We start from the raw sequence: 17,064 nt of genomic DNA on the forward strand, positions 1-17,064 counted from the left end.
CGGGCACTGTACACACAGTACATAGACAATACAGGCAGGCAAAACCACAGTTCACATAAAATAAAAATATGTCTTTAAGAATTTTTAATTTAAGGGCTGATGAGATGGCTCAGAGGTTAAGAGCACTGGCTGCTCTTCTAGAGATCTTGAGTTCAATTCCCAGCAATCACATGGTGGCTCACAACCATCTATAATGAGATCTGGTGCTGTTTTCTGGCATCCAAAACATACAGGCAGAATACTGTATACATAAAAAATAGATAAATCTTTAAAAAAAATTTTTTTTTTCATTTAAGCCAGGTGGTAGTGGTACACACCTTTAATTCCAGCACTCGGAAGGCAGAGGCAGACGGATCTCTTGAGTTTGAGGCCAGCCTGGTCCACAAACTTTCATGAGAGACAGGGTTACACAGACACCCTGTCTTGAGAAACCAAAAAAAAAAAAGTTATTTAATATGCATGGGTGTTTTGACTGCATGTATATCTGTGTACCATGTTTGTGACTGGTGCCTGTGGAGGCCAGAAGAGGACTTCAGTTCCCCTAGAACTCCAGTTACAGATGCTTGTGGGTGCTGGGAACAGAGCCTGGGTACTCTGTTGGAGCAGTAGGTCTTTGATGGAGGAAGGTCATTGGTTAAATTAAAAGAAACTGCTTGGCTCTCATTGGTTAGGAGATAGGTGGGAGGAGTAAACAGAACAAAATGCTGGGAGGAAGAGGAAGTGAGGTCAGACCCGACAGCTCTCCTCTCGGGAGCAGACGCCTCAGGAGAGACGCCATGCTCCCGGCTCCTGGGCAGACACACGCGATGAAGCTCTGAACTAGAATCTTCCCAGTAAGACCGGTGCTCACAGATTGTTAGAGATGGGTTGATTGGGATATCAGAATTAGCCAGTAAGGGCTAGAGCTAAGGGCCAAGCAGTGATTAAAAGAATACAGCGTCTGTGTAATTATTTCGGGTAAAGCTAGCCGTGCAGGCGGCTGGGGTGTTGGGGACGCAGCCCCGCCGCTCCATATCACTACAGGTCTTACCTACCAAGCCATCTCTGAGGCTCACGTTTTTAAATGAACAAGACCCTTTAGCACCCACAGTCTATCTCTCCTGTTGGCAAGTTATGTAAGAAGCCCCTGAAAGTAAGTTCATGTCTTTGGAAGCAAGCTCTCTACTGAGCTATCCCATTTTCCAGTGACTTCCATGGCGTTTTATCTTCAAATTATTTAGCAGACTCCTTCCCTCCAAGGTCAGTTTGGAAACAGGAGGGCAGAGTGAAATAAGATCAACCAAAACTGCCCCAGAGATGCCTCCTTTGAAAGCTGCCTCCTTATAGGACATGCTCGTTCAGGAACTTTCTGGAAAATGCATTCCTTTCACTGTGCGCCTCCACAGCTAAAACCCAGCCCTGGTTTCATGCTGGGTTCTTCTTACCTGCTCTCCCTTAGCAACAGCATTTAACCGTAAGGAATGTGTACAACACGTGCTGCCATTAAACAAATGCTCAGCCAGCCGGGGGTGGGGGGTGGTGCACATCTCTTAGCCTAGCATTTGGGGGGCAAAGGCAGGTGGATCTCTGTGAGTTCAAGGCAGTCTGGTCTACAGAGTGAGTTCTAGGACAGCCAGGGCTACATAGAGAAACCCTGTCTCAAAAAACAACAACAAAATAAAGCAAAACAAAGGGGGAAAAAGTACTCATTTTGGGGACAAGAACATAGCTCAGGTTTGCCTAACATACATGAGGCCCTGGGTTCAATTTCGGTTCCTAGTGCAAGTGTTAAAGCTCTTAAGGGAAAGGTGACTTGGTAGTCAGAAGCCAAGGAATACCTACAGCTAGGAAAGAAAGGTAACCCAAAGGAAGTGTTACAGCTCTATTCCGTTGGGGTGGGTTCCAGCAAAGTGTTACAGCCGTTGCTCCAGGAAAGATTTCCCCAACGGGAGTGTAATGACTGCTTCAGCAGGGGCCAGCCAGGCCCAGCGAGGGTGAAGCTGTTAGAGTTCCACTCTGCTCTGGAGAAAGAAAGTCATCACAACAAACCTCACTCAAGTTTATTGGGAGGGAGGAATCCAGGAGGGTGTCCGCCTCTGCCAGGGTAGAAAAAAGCCAGCCCCAAACTGAACAGGCACAGGGCTTATCTAGGGTTCTTTTTTTTTTTTTTTTTTTTGTTTTTTTTTTGTTTTTTGAGACAGGGTTTCTCTGTAGCTTTGGAGCCCGGCAATCTAGGGTTCTTAAGGGTAGAACTTTCCAAGGTGATGTGGGTTGGTAGGGTCTCAATTCCTGAGTTTGGGACAAACTCAGATTAGTTGGATTTTGTATTCAGGGATTGTTTTCATGCTCAGCGGTTGGCTGAACTTCAGTTCCTGAGTTGGTTATGGGCAGGGTGTGTTTCCTTGGCTCTGGTCTCAAGGCCAGGGTGTTCTTTCACTGGCCTTCTTACCCTATGCCCAGCACAGCAGAAAAAGGTTGCAGGGAGGTGGGAGACAGAAAAGCTTTATTTATTTTTTTGTTTTTTTTATTGATAAAAGGAGAATAAAAAAAAAAAAACAAATTTCCACCTCCTCCCAACCTCCCATTTCCCTCCCCCTCCTCCCACTCTTCTCTCCCTCCTCCCACCCCTCTCCCCTTCCCCCCACTCCTCTCCCCCTCCCTCTCCAGTCCAAAGAGCAGTCAGGGTTCCCTGTCCTGTGGTAAGTCCTAGGTCCTCCCCCCTCCGTCCATATCTAGGAAGGTGAACATCCAAAATGAGGGCTGATGAGACGCCAAGGACAATGGCACGCGGTTTTGATCCTACGCAATGTGCTGGCTTGGTGGGAGCCTAGCCAGTTTGAAAGCTTTATTTTTTTATTTTGTGACCACTACTCAATTTTACTCGTCTGCCCCCAGTTCTCTATTTGAAAAGTCCTGGGCTAATAGCTGGAGAATTCTCATAAGCAAATTCTTCTGTATGGGCGGGATCAGTAAACACACCAATAAAATCTATTTCCAGAAAGAACGGTCCATCCACCTTATCTGCCAGGGTGAATCCTATAGAAGAGATCTAAATGAAAAATAAGAGAAATGGGTTAGAATCTCATGCACTGAGGCAGCCATGTTCTTCCTCGAGGGAACCCTGTAATAGACCACACTATCGGCACGTTATACTCTTTGTTTGCTATACTAGAGAAGTACAATACAAGACTGCGTTCATTTTTTTCTAGATAGGGTTGCATGTAGCCCAAGCTGGCGCTGAACTCCTGATCCTCCTGCCTTCAACTTTCAAGGGCTGGGATGTGCAGGATGTCCCAGCACAGTTAAGCGACTGCTCCTCCCGACCACACGTTTTACTTCCTGTCTTCTCTCCTTTGAGTCATCCACTTAGACAGTCAGTACAGCATAGACTCTTAACAGAGTCTCCTTAAAGTTCTTCTGAGCTCTTATTATACAGCTAAAGTAAAACAAAGCCTGCTGAAAAGACCACGCTAACACCTCCCAGAGGTCCAAGGTAGTGTCGGTTCTAACAGAGGCAGCTAGCTCCTCAGGATGGAGGTCTCAGGCAGCGTCTGTCCCAACAGAGAAGCCTGAATAGGAACTTTAATCTTTCCTCTGCAACCCTTGCCAAAAAGACTGAGTTGGACCGACAGCCACTGTATTTCACTAAAGAAGACATTGTTCTCAGTGGAGAACATTACCTTGTCAAGGACGAGTGGGCCCTGGGCATCTCGTACCCTTCCTTGATTTGAGAAGAAGAATTTGGAGAAAGGAATCTGAGAAAAGAGACAAATTACTTCAGAGCTGAAGCATGGCTATTTGAGGAATAGTCCTCCCCAGTCTGCTAAACACACAAGAAACAGCACAAGACTATTTCAGTAAGTAGGTAAATTCATAAGTTGAAAAAGACAGGTATAGGAAATGGTTGACTCTTTAGATTAAAACTAAGTTTCCTGAGGGTTTTGTTTTTGTAGTGATATAGATTGAGCCTGGGGTCTTAGGAAGCATTTTACTACTTTACCTTAGACCAAAGACAAATACACACACGATAGCCAGCCAACAGTCCAGCCAGCATAGCATGCCTGTGAATCCCAGCTGCTTAGAAGAGGGAAGGAAAAGATGACAGATGCCAGCCCTGCTTGAGTTCCTGCCCTCACTGCTTTTGATGATGAACAGTGACATGGAAGTGTGAGTGAAATAAACCCTTTCCTCCCAATATTGCTTTGGGTCATGGTGTTTCATCACAACAATGGGAACCCAAACTAAGACACATACATACATAAATTTATTTTTCTATCTATCTATCTATCTATCTATCTATCTATCTATCTATCTATCTATCTATCTATCTACCTATCTATTTTAGTTAGGGGGTCTTTATGTAGGTCCTAGCTGTCCTGGAACTCACTAATAGGGCAGTCTGGCCTCAAAATCATAGACATCACCTGCCTCTGCCTCCAAGTGCTGGGATTAAAGGTGTGCGCCACCACCGCCCAGGCTGGCTCATTTTTATTAATGATAAAACAAAACAAAACAAAAAACCCATTTGTCCTTTAAATCTCTCCCCAGGTCCTCTTACTTCTACTCATTCTGCCTCTATTTTATATAAGAATGATTAGTATGAAAAAAAAAAGAATGATTAGTATGGGCTGAAGATATGACTTAGTGGTTAAGAGCACCAGCTGCTCTTCCAGAGGACCCCATGTTCAATTCTCAGCACCCACATGGCACTTCAAACTTGTAACTCCAGTTTCAGAGGATCAGAAACCCTCACACAAATGTACAAGCAGACAAAACACTAATGCTAAAATTAAAATAAATAAAAAATTTTAAAAAATGATTAGCATGACACAATGTAGCCATATTTTCAATAGACCCCTATTTTCCTAACAGTGAAGAATTGAAATTTACCTTGACTTCCTGCCAGTAGGGTCCCCCACGGGTGAACATGAAGTAACTGTACATTTGACTTTTTCTCTGGATAAAGTCTGTGCTTTGCTTGATATTCACCATCCAAGGCCGGCCATCCCCACGGACTCGGAGATACAAAGTATTGAACCGGGACCAATCGTAAGACAGCCTCCTCTCGAAAGAACCCTGAAGTACAGAAAGTTAAATTCCTTTAGCACGAGCCATCACCATTGTCAGTCAGCAGCATTGTTTATTATTGGGGTGCATATATGGACGCCAGCGGACAACATCTGCTAGTCTTTCCTTTCTCCGTGTGAGTTCCAGAGATTGAACTTGGGTCTTCAGGCTCAGCAGCAGCTGAGCCATCTTGCCAACACCACAGGGCATTCCATGTATATTCTCTACCACAAGGAGTCAAATAAACCAATATTTGATTACCAAATATAGACATATGAAGAAAATACTGACATGTTTCTAAGGCAATGTTCAAGGCATGATTAAACCAGGACAATGCTTCCAGGTGACAGTCATTTGTACTTGCTGAATGGAAATTAGTGTACTTTTCCTCCCTGGTTTTAAGGAACAATGGTTTCTAAGTGGCCCATTTTATAACAACTGTCTTACCCCACCCAAAATCAAGCTCAAGTTTTAAAAACCAAGAGGCTGGGAAGATGGTTCAGTGCTTGCTGCAAAAGTGTAAGGACCTGAGTTCAGATCTCCAGCACCCACATATAAAACTAGGTGTGGCCACATCCACCAGCACTCACTGGGAGAGGCCGACCCGAGGGCTCACTGGCCAGACAGTCTAGACAAAAGAAAAACCAGTGAGCTCCAGGTTCAGGGGAGACCCGAGGGCTCGCTGGCCAGACAGTCTACACACACAAAAAAAAAAACCCAGTGAGCTCCAGGTTCAGGGGAGACCTTGTCTCAAAAAAACAAGGCAGACAGTGCTACAGGAAGACACTCTAACTCCTCCACATTCCCTCTTTCTCTCTCTCTCTCTCTCTCTCTCTCTCTCTCTCTCTCTCTCTCTCTCTCCACACACACACACACAATAATAATAGCTAGCATCCATTCAAGCGATTTACATGCATAATTTTCTTTAATCCTCCTCACAGCCCTACGATATAGATATATTATCAGGATGTCTTACTCATTCACAGACAACTGAGTACTCAGGGAATCACTACAAGCACCGCTTAGCCCCTTAGCCCCAAATCTGTGTTTACCTGCCTCATTGTCACTCTCTTCAAAAGTGGGACTTTAGGTCTAGGTGTGGTGGCACCTGCCTGTAATCCTACACTACGGCTGCTGAGGCAAGAGATTCCTGAGACTGAGGCCACCAGGGCAGCTCCAGAGTAAGACTCTGTCTCTACACAGGGCAGAAAAGGAATTAAGTGTGCATTTCTATATGCATTCGATTACTTTACAGCACTCTCAAGGACAACTGGGTGTCAAGGCGTGGATGCTCAGACAGAACTAATTCTCACTCGCTCTGACTAGCTGTAACTGAGTGAATCACCACCCAAAGCCTCAGCGCCTCACAGTAACACTGGGATGATCTCATTTCCCAGGATTGTTTTAAGGGCTAAGTAGAGATGTACACAAGTGCTTAGCGCCAGCACTGGACAACACTAACAAACATCAGTGAGCCCAGTGCTTAGGGTGCCGAGGTAGGCAACATGATGTGAGTCTAAGGCTTAGCCTGAGCTACATAGGGGAATTCTATCTTAAAAACAAACAAAAACATCATCTACTAGTTTCATTATTTCATAGGGTGGGGAGGGTGTTTGGCCATAGAATTATTTTCTACTCTGACTGACCAAAACTACATGCAGTTTTGGGGGGATGGAAGAAACAAATTTGTCACTAGTTACATCTAAAAGAACACATCGCTTTCTTTTCCCACTATTTTACAGAGAGTCTAATACTATTCCTGCATTTGCTCTTCTAATGCATAGCATCCAAACATCCATAGCCTATGGCTCAAGTTAAAGCACAGGCCTGTCCAGGCAGCCCTGAAACAAGCCAGTATATATCCACAGTAGTCAGAGGCTGACAGGGACTGAAACCTAAGACGTAAAAGAAACTGTGTGTTTAAATACTGTGTTCTCAGCAAGCACATTCAATCTCAGGACTTGGGAGGCAGAGGCAGGTGGACCTCTGTTTGAGACCAGCTTGATCTACAAAGTGAGTTCCAGAACAGCCATAGCTGTTGCATAGAGAGACCCTGTCTCAAAAAAACCAAAAATTTGACGTGACTGAGGCTTTCGGTGAAGCAGGAAGCGTTTTGCTGCGGGGTCTAGGACCGGGGCGGATAGCGGGCAGGATGGAGGCGACTTTGGAACAGCATTTGGAGGACACAATGAAGAATCCATCCATTGTTGGAGTCCTGTGCACAGACTCACAAGGACTTAATCTGGGCTGTCGTGGTACCCTGTCAGATGAGCATGCCAGAGTGATATCCGTTCTAGCTCAGCAAGCATCTAAGCTAACCTCTGACCCCACTGATATTCCTGTGGTCTGTTTAGAATCAGATAATGGGAACATTATGATCCAGAAGCACGATGGCATCACAGTGGCAGTGCACAAAATGGCCTCGTGACATCTCGTGTTCTCCAGCCACCCGACATAGGGGTTCAGTCCTACCTGTGTTAACTTGTAAAAACTAGTAAAGTTCCAGAAGTTAGGCCATTCCCCGAATGTCCGATGTGGACTTTTCTTATTTATGACAACCCGTTTCCAAGATATCAGTTAGAAAGGATCGTAGTTTTGTTTGGGCGTTTGTCATTTGCTCTTTGGGGACAGTTACTGCAGTCCAGTAGTGCAGCCCAACATTGAAAGAACTGGTCTCAAACGTGTGGTCCTCCTGCTTCAAAGTCCTGCATCCTAGGAATAGGCATTTGTCACCAAGGTCCAGGTCCCTTTGTATATAGAACTTTGCTGTGGTCAATAAATTGGTTCAGAGGGAAAAAAAAACCAAAAATTTATAAAAAAACTAAAACAAACAAACATTGCTCTGTTTGCTGTTGTTTTGTAACATGGAGTACTGACTGGGTAGAGGGCCCTGCTTTGACTTGTCAGTTCTCTGAGACAGGGCCTCCTATAGCCCACAACTCACTGCATAACTCCAATACTTCTGGCTCCTCCCAAATGCAGTAATTACAAGAACGCACTCCTACACCCAAGGTTTTTCTTTTCTTTTGTTTTTTTGAAACAGGGTTTCTCTGTAGCCCTTGTCCTAGAACTCACTTTGTAAGCCAGGCTGGCCTCGAACTCACAGAGATCCACCTGCCTCTGCCTCCCGAGTTCTGGAATTAAAGGCATGCACCACCACTGCCCAGCTTTACACCCAAGACTTTTATTTTGAGATATGGTCTCACTCATTTTCCTTGGCTGGCCCTGAACTTACTCTGCTTAGGAGGTAGAACTGGGAGATCACTTAAGCCCAGGAATTCAAGACTAATTTGGGCAATACAACTACAAAAAAATTTTTGTTATTGTTGTTGTTGTTTGTTTTTGATTTTGGAAATAGGGTTTCTCTGTGTAGCTTTGGAGCCTGTCCTGCCTCTGCCGCACCCCCCCCCCCCCCGTGCTAGGATTAAAGGTGTGTGCCACCACCGCCCAGCATACTATAGAAATTATAAAACTGCACTTATATTTACTGGGGTTGGATTAATAAGTAAGCAGATGGTGAGAGGATGAAGATTTCTCACTGCTAGGGAAGTCACAAATAAGAGATGAAAGGCTAGAATGGACCACATGGTGCTAGAGTCAGGGACACTAGTATGTGTCTGCATTTAGCATAACGCAGACACAGTGAAATAACAACAGTTACATATTAAACATTTACATGTGGTCGTTTGTGATGTGTAGGAGCATGATGCCACATGCAGCTTCTTCTATGTGTGCTGGAGATCCAAACTCAGGTCCTCAAGCCTGCATGGCAGGCACTACACTGACTGAGCCATCTCCCCAGCCCCCAGCATAGTAATGTCAAATATTAAGACCTGTACCAGACACAGTGGTACACCCCCTTAGTCCTATGATTTAGGTCTAGGCGGGAGCAGCAGGAGCTCAAGGTCATCCTCAGGTACACAATTAGTTCAAGGCCAGCCTGAAAGGCAGGAGACCCTGTCTCAAAACCAAAAACAAAGGCCACAAGAAGCCCCTGCTTCATCCAAGCTGTAGATGTAAATCTCCCCAGACACCTTTCAAAGTCTATTTTCTCAGGATTCCTCAGATACACAGCAATCTTCTCAGACTCAAAACCGTGCCCAGAAACAAGGACTGCCCCGTTTTACACTCAGGCCAAGTAGTTATTTATCCCTATATAGAGGCAAGATGCAGAATATAACAAAACATATGTGTTCATTTACAGAAAAGCAAGCTGTTATAGTTCATACTACAACCAAACACTAGAAAACTGACTTCCAGGTCTCGCCTACCCTTCGAACCCTGGATAGCATGGCACAGTAGCCACTCTGGCTACTGTCTCCATCCTGAGGGGCCTCAGAGCTCAGAGTTCCAAAGACCAGAGCACTCTGGTTGTTCTTGGCCATCTTCAAGAATATCTCACTCCTGCCTCCGATTGTCTTATCAGAAGTCACCATCCACTTCTCCAAATCTTCTTTCTCACGAAACTGCCAGACAACCTGGGCTTGCTCCATTAGGACCTCTCGTAGTGGGCGGCCTTCTGGGCCTATCCAGTGAGCCACAATTTCATTCTTCAGGCGCCTGAGGTGCTCCACTGCTTCCTCTCTGATCGCTTTATCAAAACTGTGCTCGGATGCCTTGTCAGGGGAAGTGATATCCACAGCAACGTCTTTGTGGTGGTCCTCTTGTAAAACCTCTTCAGACTTCTGCTGGGAGACTCTGTCAGCAGAAGCCACCGGTTTCTGAAGATGACTGGAAGAATAGTCTACGGAGAGAATACCCATAAATGGATGCAAGGCAGCCCTTGGCTTCAGGAAGTTTCTATGAATATAAGTACCAGCCAGTAATTTGTGAATGGAAGCCATTGTAAGGCAAAAATCAAAATGTAAAAATTTCCGTGGGCTGAGAAAATGAGCTTCAGTGACTGGCGCAATTCCACCTGTAACAAAAGACACACTGGTCACCAGCAGAGCTACAAATGAATGGATCAGAAGCTCAAACTCAACAGAGACCATGTATTGTGTAATTCATAGGCTCCCCTCCCCCAGTTCATTCAGCAGTAGCTTTTAGAAGTAGAATACTATCCTGTGCATTGCAAAAAAAAAGAAAAAAAAGAGTGTCACTATACTTCAGTATGGAGACACATGCCTGTAACCTTAGCACTTGGGAGAAAAAGGCAGGATGATCAGGAATTTAAAGTCGATCTCAGGGGCTGGAGAGATGGCTCAGTGGTTAAGAGCATTGCCTGCTCTTCCAAAGGTCCTGAGTTCAATTCCCAGCAACCACATGGTGGCTCACAACCATCTGTAATGAGGTCTGATGCCCTCTTCTGGCCTGCAGACATACACACAGACAGAATATTGTATACATAACAAATAAATATTTTAAAAAAATAAAATAAAGTCGATCTCAGCTGCATGGTGAGTTCAGGGACAGTTGGCTACATGCAACCCCATCGCTAAACAAATAACAACCAACATGACCGAAAGCAAAGCCCCGGCTTCACAGAACTGATGATCAACCCCAAATAACTCAAGCATGTGCCACAGCTGCCTCAAGAGGTCGTGCCAACTTTAAGGCAGCTTTTTCTTGGGGTTTTAATTTATTATTTTTTTTTCTTCTGGAGTTTTAAAGAAGCAATAGGTCCTAAAAAGTAAATACTCAAGTAATTCAGTCTAGAGCCTGGGCCAAACGATTTGGACCTGAGTGCTATATCTGTAAAAAGAGGGCCTGTGGTGAGCACTGCAGAATCAGAGAGCTGGAGAGGAACCGGGTGCTGCTTACCCACAGGCTGTGAACACTGGAGCACTTAGGCTTCACATTCTAAACCAATGAAGCGGTTTGCCCTCTCCGAAACCAGGTGATCTTCTGAGTCCTCTTTTTCCTCAGGAATTAAGCCCTACCTATCTGAGAGTTTCTTCTGAGGACGAGATGGAACGACAGCCACAAAGAGGTTCTCTGACTCAGTACACTTCATGAGATTCCCAAGATCTTCGTGTCTAACAGACTTGAGGCCAAGGCCTGCCCTTGTGTTATTATCTGAGCACCTCAAAAGTATAGGTAAGCAGGGTGGTGAAGGGCTGTAATCAAGCATTGGGCAGGTAGAAGCAATAGGATCAGGAAGTCATCTTTGGCTACATAACAAGTTCAAGCCAGGCAATATAATACCGTTTTGAAGAACCAAAAACCAAGAAAGAAAAAGAAAGATGGTAGGCCTAAATAATACCACCACATTTAAACTTCATTGTTAATACTTAGAGATTTTCTGACATTTATCATCTCATTTAATCCACATAAGACTCACATGAGACAAGGGCTGGTAAGATGACTCAGGGGACAAAGATGCTTGTTGGGTAAGCCAGGCAACTTGAGTTAATTCCCAGAACCGACATAAAAGTGGAAGGAGAGAACTAGAGCCACAAAACTGTTCTCTGTCCTCCACACCACGTCACAGCACACGTGCCCAGAAACATCCATTATGCATACATGCATAACATAAATAATACTTATTTATGTATTGGATTTTTTTTTGACAAGGTTTTTCTATGTAGCCTTGGCTGTCCTGGCACTCACTCTGTAGTCTAGGCTAGTCTCAAACTCAGAAATTCACCTGCCTCTGCCTCCTGAGTGCTGGGATTAAAGGCGTTTCCACCACCACTGGCTCATAATATTTTTTGTTGTTGATATTTTTTAAAAATATTTATTTATGCCGGGCGGTGGTGGCGCACACCTTTAATCCCAGCACTCGGGAGGCAGAGGCAGGTGGATCTCTGTGAGTTCAAGGCCAGCCTGGTCTACAAAGGGAGTTCCAGGACAGGCTCCAAAGCTACAGAGAAACCCTGTCTCGAAAAACAAACAAACAAAAAAAAACAAAAAAATTTATTTACTTATTATGTATACAATATTCTGTCTGTGTGTATGCCTGCAGGCCAGAAGAGGGCATCAGACTTCATTACAGATGGTTGTGAGCCACCATGTGGTTGCTGGGAATTGAACTCAGGACCTTTGGAAGAGCAGGCAATGCTCTTCCAAAAAGCCATCTCTCCAGCCCCCTGTTGTTGATATTTTTTTGTTTTGTTTTTCGAGACAGGATTTCTCTGTAGCTTTGGAGCCTGTCCTGAAACTCGCTCTGTAGACCAGGCTGGCCTAGAATTCACAGAGATCCACCGGTCTCTGCCCCCCATGTGCTGGGATTAAAGGTGTGTGCCACCACTGCCCAGATCACAAATAATTTTTAAGAGTCCTGTGAAGCAAACCAGTGAGGTATCTCCTCTCTGCAGGAAACACACCAAGAGATCTGCCTAAAGTCACAACGTTGTCCACTATTCAAACTGGAACTGAAACCCTGGCCTCGAGTCCTTTCGCTAGATATGGCTGCTTGCTTTAAGACAGTGGCAATTACTCCCATGGTTCTAATGAAGTAACAACTTTGCCCGTAACCCCAACACTTACTGAGTAAACCAGAAAGGCAAAACAGCCCTTCTTCCCTCCCTTTCCAGCCAGTCCTGAGAGGAAATAAAACATACAATGCTAGCTTGTCTTTCTCCTGTCCCAATCCCAGAGATCAGTCCAATATATATAAAAGCAAAGATCTAAGACCTGAGACTGGGGAGAATCCTTGCCAAGCATGTGCAATTCGTGGACTTCATCTCCAGCACCACAAAACAACACTAAACAAAAGTCTCCAGCACCAGTCAGTTCATGGCAACAAACAAGAAATTTTAATGGGGGGTCCTATGTGTTTCTCCATTTTATTATTTTCATTTGCGTCTTCATATTCTTTACTGTATTTCTAAATTTCCGTGCCTCTACTCTGGAGAAAGGTATTTTTGTCGAGGCTAGCCCCCGACGGGGGGGTGGTGGTGCTGAAGAGATTGTTCAGCAATCTGGTTGCTCTTCCAAAGGATCCAGGTTCAATTCCCAGCACCCACATGGCAGCTCTCACCTGTCTATAACTCCAGTTCCAGGACTTCTGACACCCTCATACATGTAGGCAAACCCCAATAAACACTAAAAAAAAAAAAAAAGATTAAGAGGGATTGGGTGTTGGGCTGGAGAGATGGCTCAGAGGTTAAGAGCACTGGCTGCTCTTCCAGAGGTCCTGAGTTCAATTCCCAGCAACCACATGGTGGCTCACAGCCATCTGTAGTGAGATCTGGTGCCCTCTTCTGGCCTACAACCATACATGCAAGCAGAACACTGTACATGTAATAAATAAATAAATAAATCTTTAAAAAAAAAAGAGGGATTGAGTGGCTGGTAAGATGACTTACCAGGAAAAGTGCTGGCCCTGCACACCTGACAACCTAAGTTGGATCCTGGGATCCACAGAAAGGTGGAAGGAGAGAACTTATTCCAAAAAATTACCCAACAACCCCCACACAGTAATAATAATAATCATAATAAATTTTAGGTCCTCAACAATCTCACCCACCTGTTAGTGACTGACTCTGAATCAAATGGTACCCACAGCCAAGCATAGCAGAATGTGCCCATAACCTGGCATTTGGAAAGCCTGGGCAGGAGCATCATAAGGTGAAGGTTAGCATGAGCTACATGAGTTTCAGGACATCTTGGGCTATTTAAGAGGCTGTAGGTCAGCCTGAACTGGAGTGGAACCTTCTCCAGACATGATCAAAAGGACCACCCAGGTCACTTCAACTACAACAGAGACCTAGTCGTGTTTCCAGCATGACCTCCTTCCTCACTCTATACATCAGGCGGGTCCTCTCTCTCAGATTACCGCACCCTTCACATCGCCACAGCTTCTAGAGAGGCACAGAGCACAAGTCTGGTTATTTCTTCTTTTCTTTTCTTTATTCATGTATGTATGTATAGGAGTGCTGTCTTCATGCACACCAGAAGAAAGAATCTGATCCCATTACAGATGGCTGTGAGCCACTATTTGGTTGCTGGGAATTGAACTCAGGACCTCTGGAAAAGCAGTGCTCTTAACTGCTGAGCCATCTCTCCAGCCCCCTCCTTCTTTAAAGAGATAGCTCAGCAATGGAGTATATGCTGAGCACACACAAAGCCCTGGATTTAATCCCCAACACCAAATAATTAATAGATGATAGGCAGGTTCCTTCGGAGGCTCCACCTTCTGCACAATGTGTACTGGGCACCGCTCGATCAGGTCTCATTTGCCATCACTCCAATTTCATCTTTCGTCACATCTCATAGGATTACAGGAGTTTGTTACTGTGCCCAGACAAAGACATTCTGTATTTCTTTTTCTTTTTTTGGTAAGAGTCTCAAGTGACTTGTGCTGGTCTGGAACTCCTGATCCTTCTACCTCTATCTCCCAGGTGAAGCCTTGTTAACGCAAGGAGAACACCTTTTAGATATCAAAGTCCTGGTCAGATTTGGGTGCAGCCTATAAAACCCAGCACTTTGGAAGTAGAGACACGAGGACCAAGAGTTTAAGGTCATCTTCTGATACACAGAAGCTTCAAGGCCAGGCTGGACATTATATGGCACCTTTTCAAAAAAAATAATAACAATTTTAAGGCAAAATTTTTGAGAGGGAAAAGGGCTTAAGGTAGTAAACAGGTAAAAATGGTGCGATTTTGAGTAACAATTATTTAATCCTGATTTCCAAACAATCAGATGTCTTATTACTTTTCTTTTTTTTTAATAGCCATATAAGAATTTATTAACAAGGAGAGAAAGAAATAAAGGGAAAGAGAGAGAGAGGGAGAGAGAGAGAGAGAGAGAGAGAGAGGAGGGGAGAGGCAAAGCCCCGTGTAAGAGGAAAAGCAGGAAGAGCTTTTTTTTTTTCTGTTTTTCGAGACAGGGTTTCTCTGTGGCTTTGGAACCTGTCCTGGAACTAGCTCTGTAGACCAGGCTGGTCTCGAACTCACAGAGATCCGCCTGCCTCTGCCTCCCGAGTGCTGGGATTAAAGGCGTGCGCCACCACCGCCCGGCTTACTTTTCTAATTATACTACAAATTCGTGTTTTGTTTAATAATTTCTTGTAATAAACAGAGTCAAACCCAGTAATCGGACAACAGCAGTCCGAAGCTAACGGTATCCACACTGCTCAGCGTAGTATCACTTTACTACTACCTATAGCAACGACTGGAAATCTAGGGCTTACAGTGTGTCAGAAGCTATTCCGCGGGTATTTTTATTGCCTTTCCACAATAATCTTGAGACGGATACTACTAGTATTATTCCAATTACAGAGACAAAAGGAGAGCCCACGATTAAATTACTCGAGGTCAGACACTGGAGACAACACTATGCAGAGCTCGCGTTCCGAGCTGGCGCAGAGCTGACCCCGCCCCCTAGCCTCCGGAAACCGGGTGCCGCGGTGGGAGGAAGCCCCTCGCTCCTCACCCCTCACCTGCCAGGCTTCTCTCGGCTTCCCAGACCCTGACGTTCCCAGAGGTGAGAAGAGTCAGCTCACCTTCTCAGACCCCGCACGGGCTTCCGCTCAGTCCGTCTATTTTGCCCACCGGGTTCTCCATGCTTCCGGTGGAGGTCCATCTACTTTTCCGGTCCCGCTTCAAGCTAGGTGTTTTAGACTAGTGTTTCAGGTGGCCCCAGGGAGGATCCTAAAGGTTGACGATCTGGGGCTTTTAGCTCACAAAATCATCCGGTGTGTTCGGTTTCTGAATTTTCCTGTCATTTGTGAGCGAACTTTTCTCTCTCCTTCTTGTATCCCGCCCTCATATGCAAGCACCGTCTTTCAAATAGGATATAGGCATTGCTAACGCCTTGTCACTTTTCGATGCCTGGGCCCCTCGTGCTTCCTCTTCCCTGCAGTCCATTGAGAATTGTTCACTGTGTGAATTCAGAAAGCCTCTTCTACTTCAACTGCCTTTGGAAACCCACGGAACTAGACAGCAATCAGCTCCTGGAGTTTCTCAATTGTGCCCCATGTAGTTCACTGTTGCATGCCTTGTGTACACTTCTGTAAAAGTGTTATTCAACTTGGGGGTCACAACCTGTGTCCCAAGCCAGCACCAGCCACCCGTCCTCAATAAGGCAATTAAAATGAAAAGGAAGCTGGCATTGGTGGCTTACACCTTTAATTCCAGCACTCTGGAGGCAGAGGAGACAGATCTCTGAATTCGTGGCCATTCAGGTCTAAATAGTGAGTTACAGGCCAGTCTGGGTTTCATAGAGAGACCCTTGTCTCAAAAACAAACAAACACACACAAAAAAAAACTAAAGTGGAAAATGAGATTTATTCAGTATAGCCACACTGAGAAAAGGAACAGAGGTGCAGCAAACCTCCCAAGTCAGTCCTTAGGGTCCCGAAATGGAATCAAAGTTTGAATAAAGGATGAAAGAAATACCTATTTAAGCAGCCCAATCTAGGTGTGGTCCTGCTCAGCACTGACTCATCATTATTGGGCTCCAGTCTCATCCAATAAGGTGGTCAGACAAGGAGCTGGGTAATAGCCTCAGGTCATGAGGAATTGAGCCAGGCTGTATCTAGTAATAACATCTAGCCATAAAGAATGACTTAGCCCCAGCCTGACCGTTCAGCTCCACCTCCAGAAACAGTATGTCCAGATACAGAAAGCAACCCAGCCTGCTCCTAGTCAAACCTCAAAAAAATAACAGGAACTTCCTGGTAGTTACCCAGGTGTGTGTGTACCTGTGCCACAGACTCTCTAGGTATGCTCAACCGTCATCCCATGGAAAGATTGAGGGCCCTTGTTGTCCCAATAAAACAGTTTTGTCCTGTTGAAATTGAGTCTGTCTCTCCATCTCAGTTTTTCCATGTAAAAACTGTATAAAATTTGTTTCCCAGAGACAAATGTTCCCCATTTGGCTATTGGTGTTTCTTCTCTCCACATGAGATTCCCAGGGAAACTCCCATTTCTTTGAGGTACATTGTTCAAACAGTGTGATAGATGGAGACACACAAAACATCTCTTTAGAATATCACCTAATTTTACCAGGCTGGGTCTTGCACAAATATAAGTGCAACATGTGTGTTTGGTACCCTCTGAAAGTATCAGATCCAATGGAACTGTAATTACTTAAGATTGTAGACCACCAGGCTGGGTAATGGTAGCACAC

The 17,064-nt window shown here is 44.9% G+C and overlaps 2 protein-coding genes across 3 annotated transcripts; one reads left to right on the top strand and one right to left on the bottom strand.

The window, feature by feature from the left end:
• Positions 1–2,463: 2,463 nt before the first annotated feature.
• Ndufaf1 (NADH:ubiquinone oxidoreductase complex assembly factor 1) lies at positions 2,464–15,545 on the bottom strand. 2 transcript variants are annotated; one of them, XM_075961833.1, is made up of 5 exons: positions 15,437–15,545; positions 9,318–9,964; positions 4,870–5,055; positions 3,660–3,734; positions 2,464–3,028 (listed from the first exon to the last, which is right to left on the bottom strand). In XM_075961833.1, the coding sequence occupies exons 2-5, from the start codon at positions 9,888–9,890 to the stop codon at positions 2,879–2,881; spliced, it is 984 nt and encodes a 327-aa protein (XP_075817948.1). In that variant the 5' UTR covers positions 9,891–9,964; positions 15,437–15,545; the 3' UTR covers positions 2,464–2,878. The 2 variants fall into 2 exon arrangements, with proteins under 2 accessions (XP_075817948.1, XP_075817947.1); XM_075961832.1 differs by having other exon boundaries at positions 15,374–15,481.
• On the top strand, positions 7,131–7,855 carry LOC142843832 (ragulator complex protein LAMTOR5). Its single transcript, XM_075961835.1, has one exon. It carries the CDS (start codon positions 7,199–7,201, stop codon positions 7,472–7,474), a length of 276 nt encoding a protein of 91 aa, XP_075817950.1. The 5' UTR covers positions 7,131–7,198; the 3' UTR covers positions 7,475–7,855.
• Positions 15,546–17,064: the final 1,519 nt, after the last annotated feature.

This window comes from Microtus pennsylvanicus, chromosome 2 (genome assembly GCF_037038515.1).
Source record: "Microtus pennsylvanicus isolate mMicPen1 chromosome 2, mMicPen1.hap1, whole genome shotgun sequence".
Taxonomy (NCBI): domain Eukaryota; kingdom Metazoa; phylum Chordata; class Mammalia; order Rodentia; family Cricetidae; genus Microtus; species Microtus pennsylvanicus.

Excerpts from the sequence above, each read along its gene's own strand:
- LOC142843832 (XM_075961835.1), top strand. The coding sequence starts at position 7,199 with ATGGAGGCGACTTTGGAACAGCATTTGGAGGACACAATGAAGAATCCA.
- Ndufaf1 (XM_075961833.1), bottom strand. The coding sequence starts at position 9,890 with ATGGCTTCCATTCACAAATTACTGGCTGGTACTTATATTCATAGAAAC. Across the intron at positions 5,056-9,317 it reads TGCTATCCAGGGTTCGAAGG|GGTTCTTTCGAGAGGAGGCT; the intron begins GTAGGCGAGACC and ends TCTGTACTTCAG. Across the intron at positions 3,029-3,659 it reads GCCCACTCGTCCTTGACAAG|ATCTCTTCTATAGGATTCAC; the intron begins GTAATGTTCTCC and ends TTTTTCATTTAG.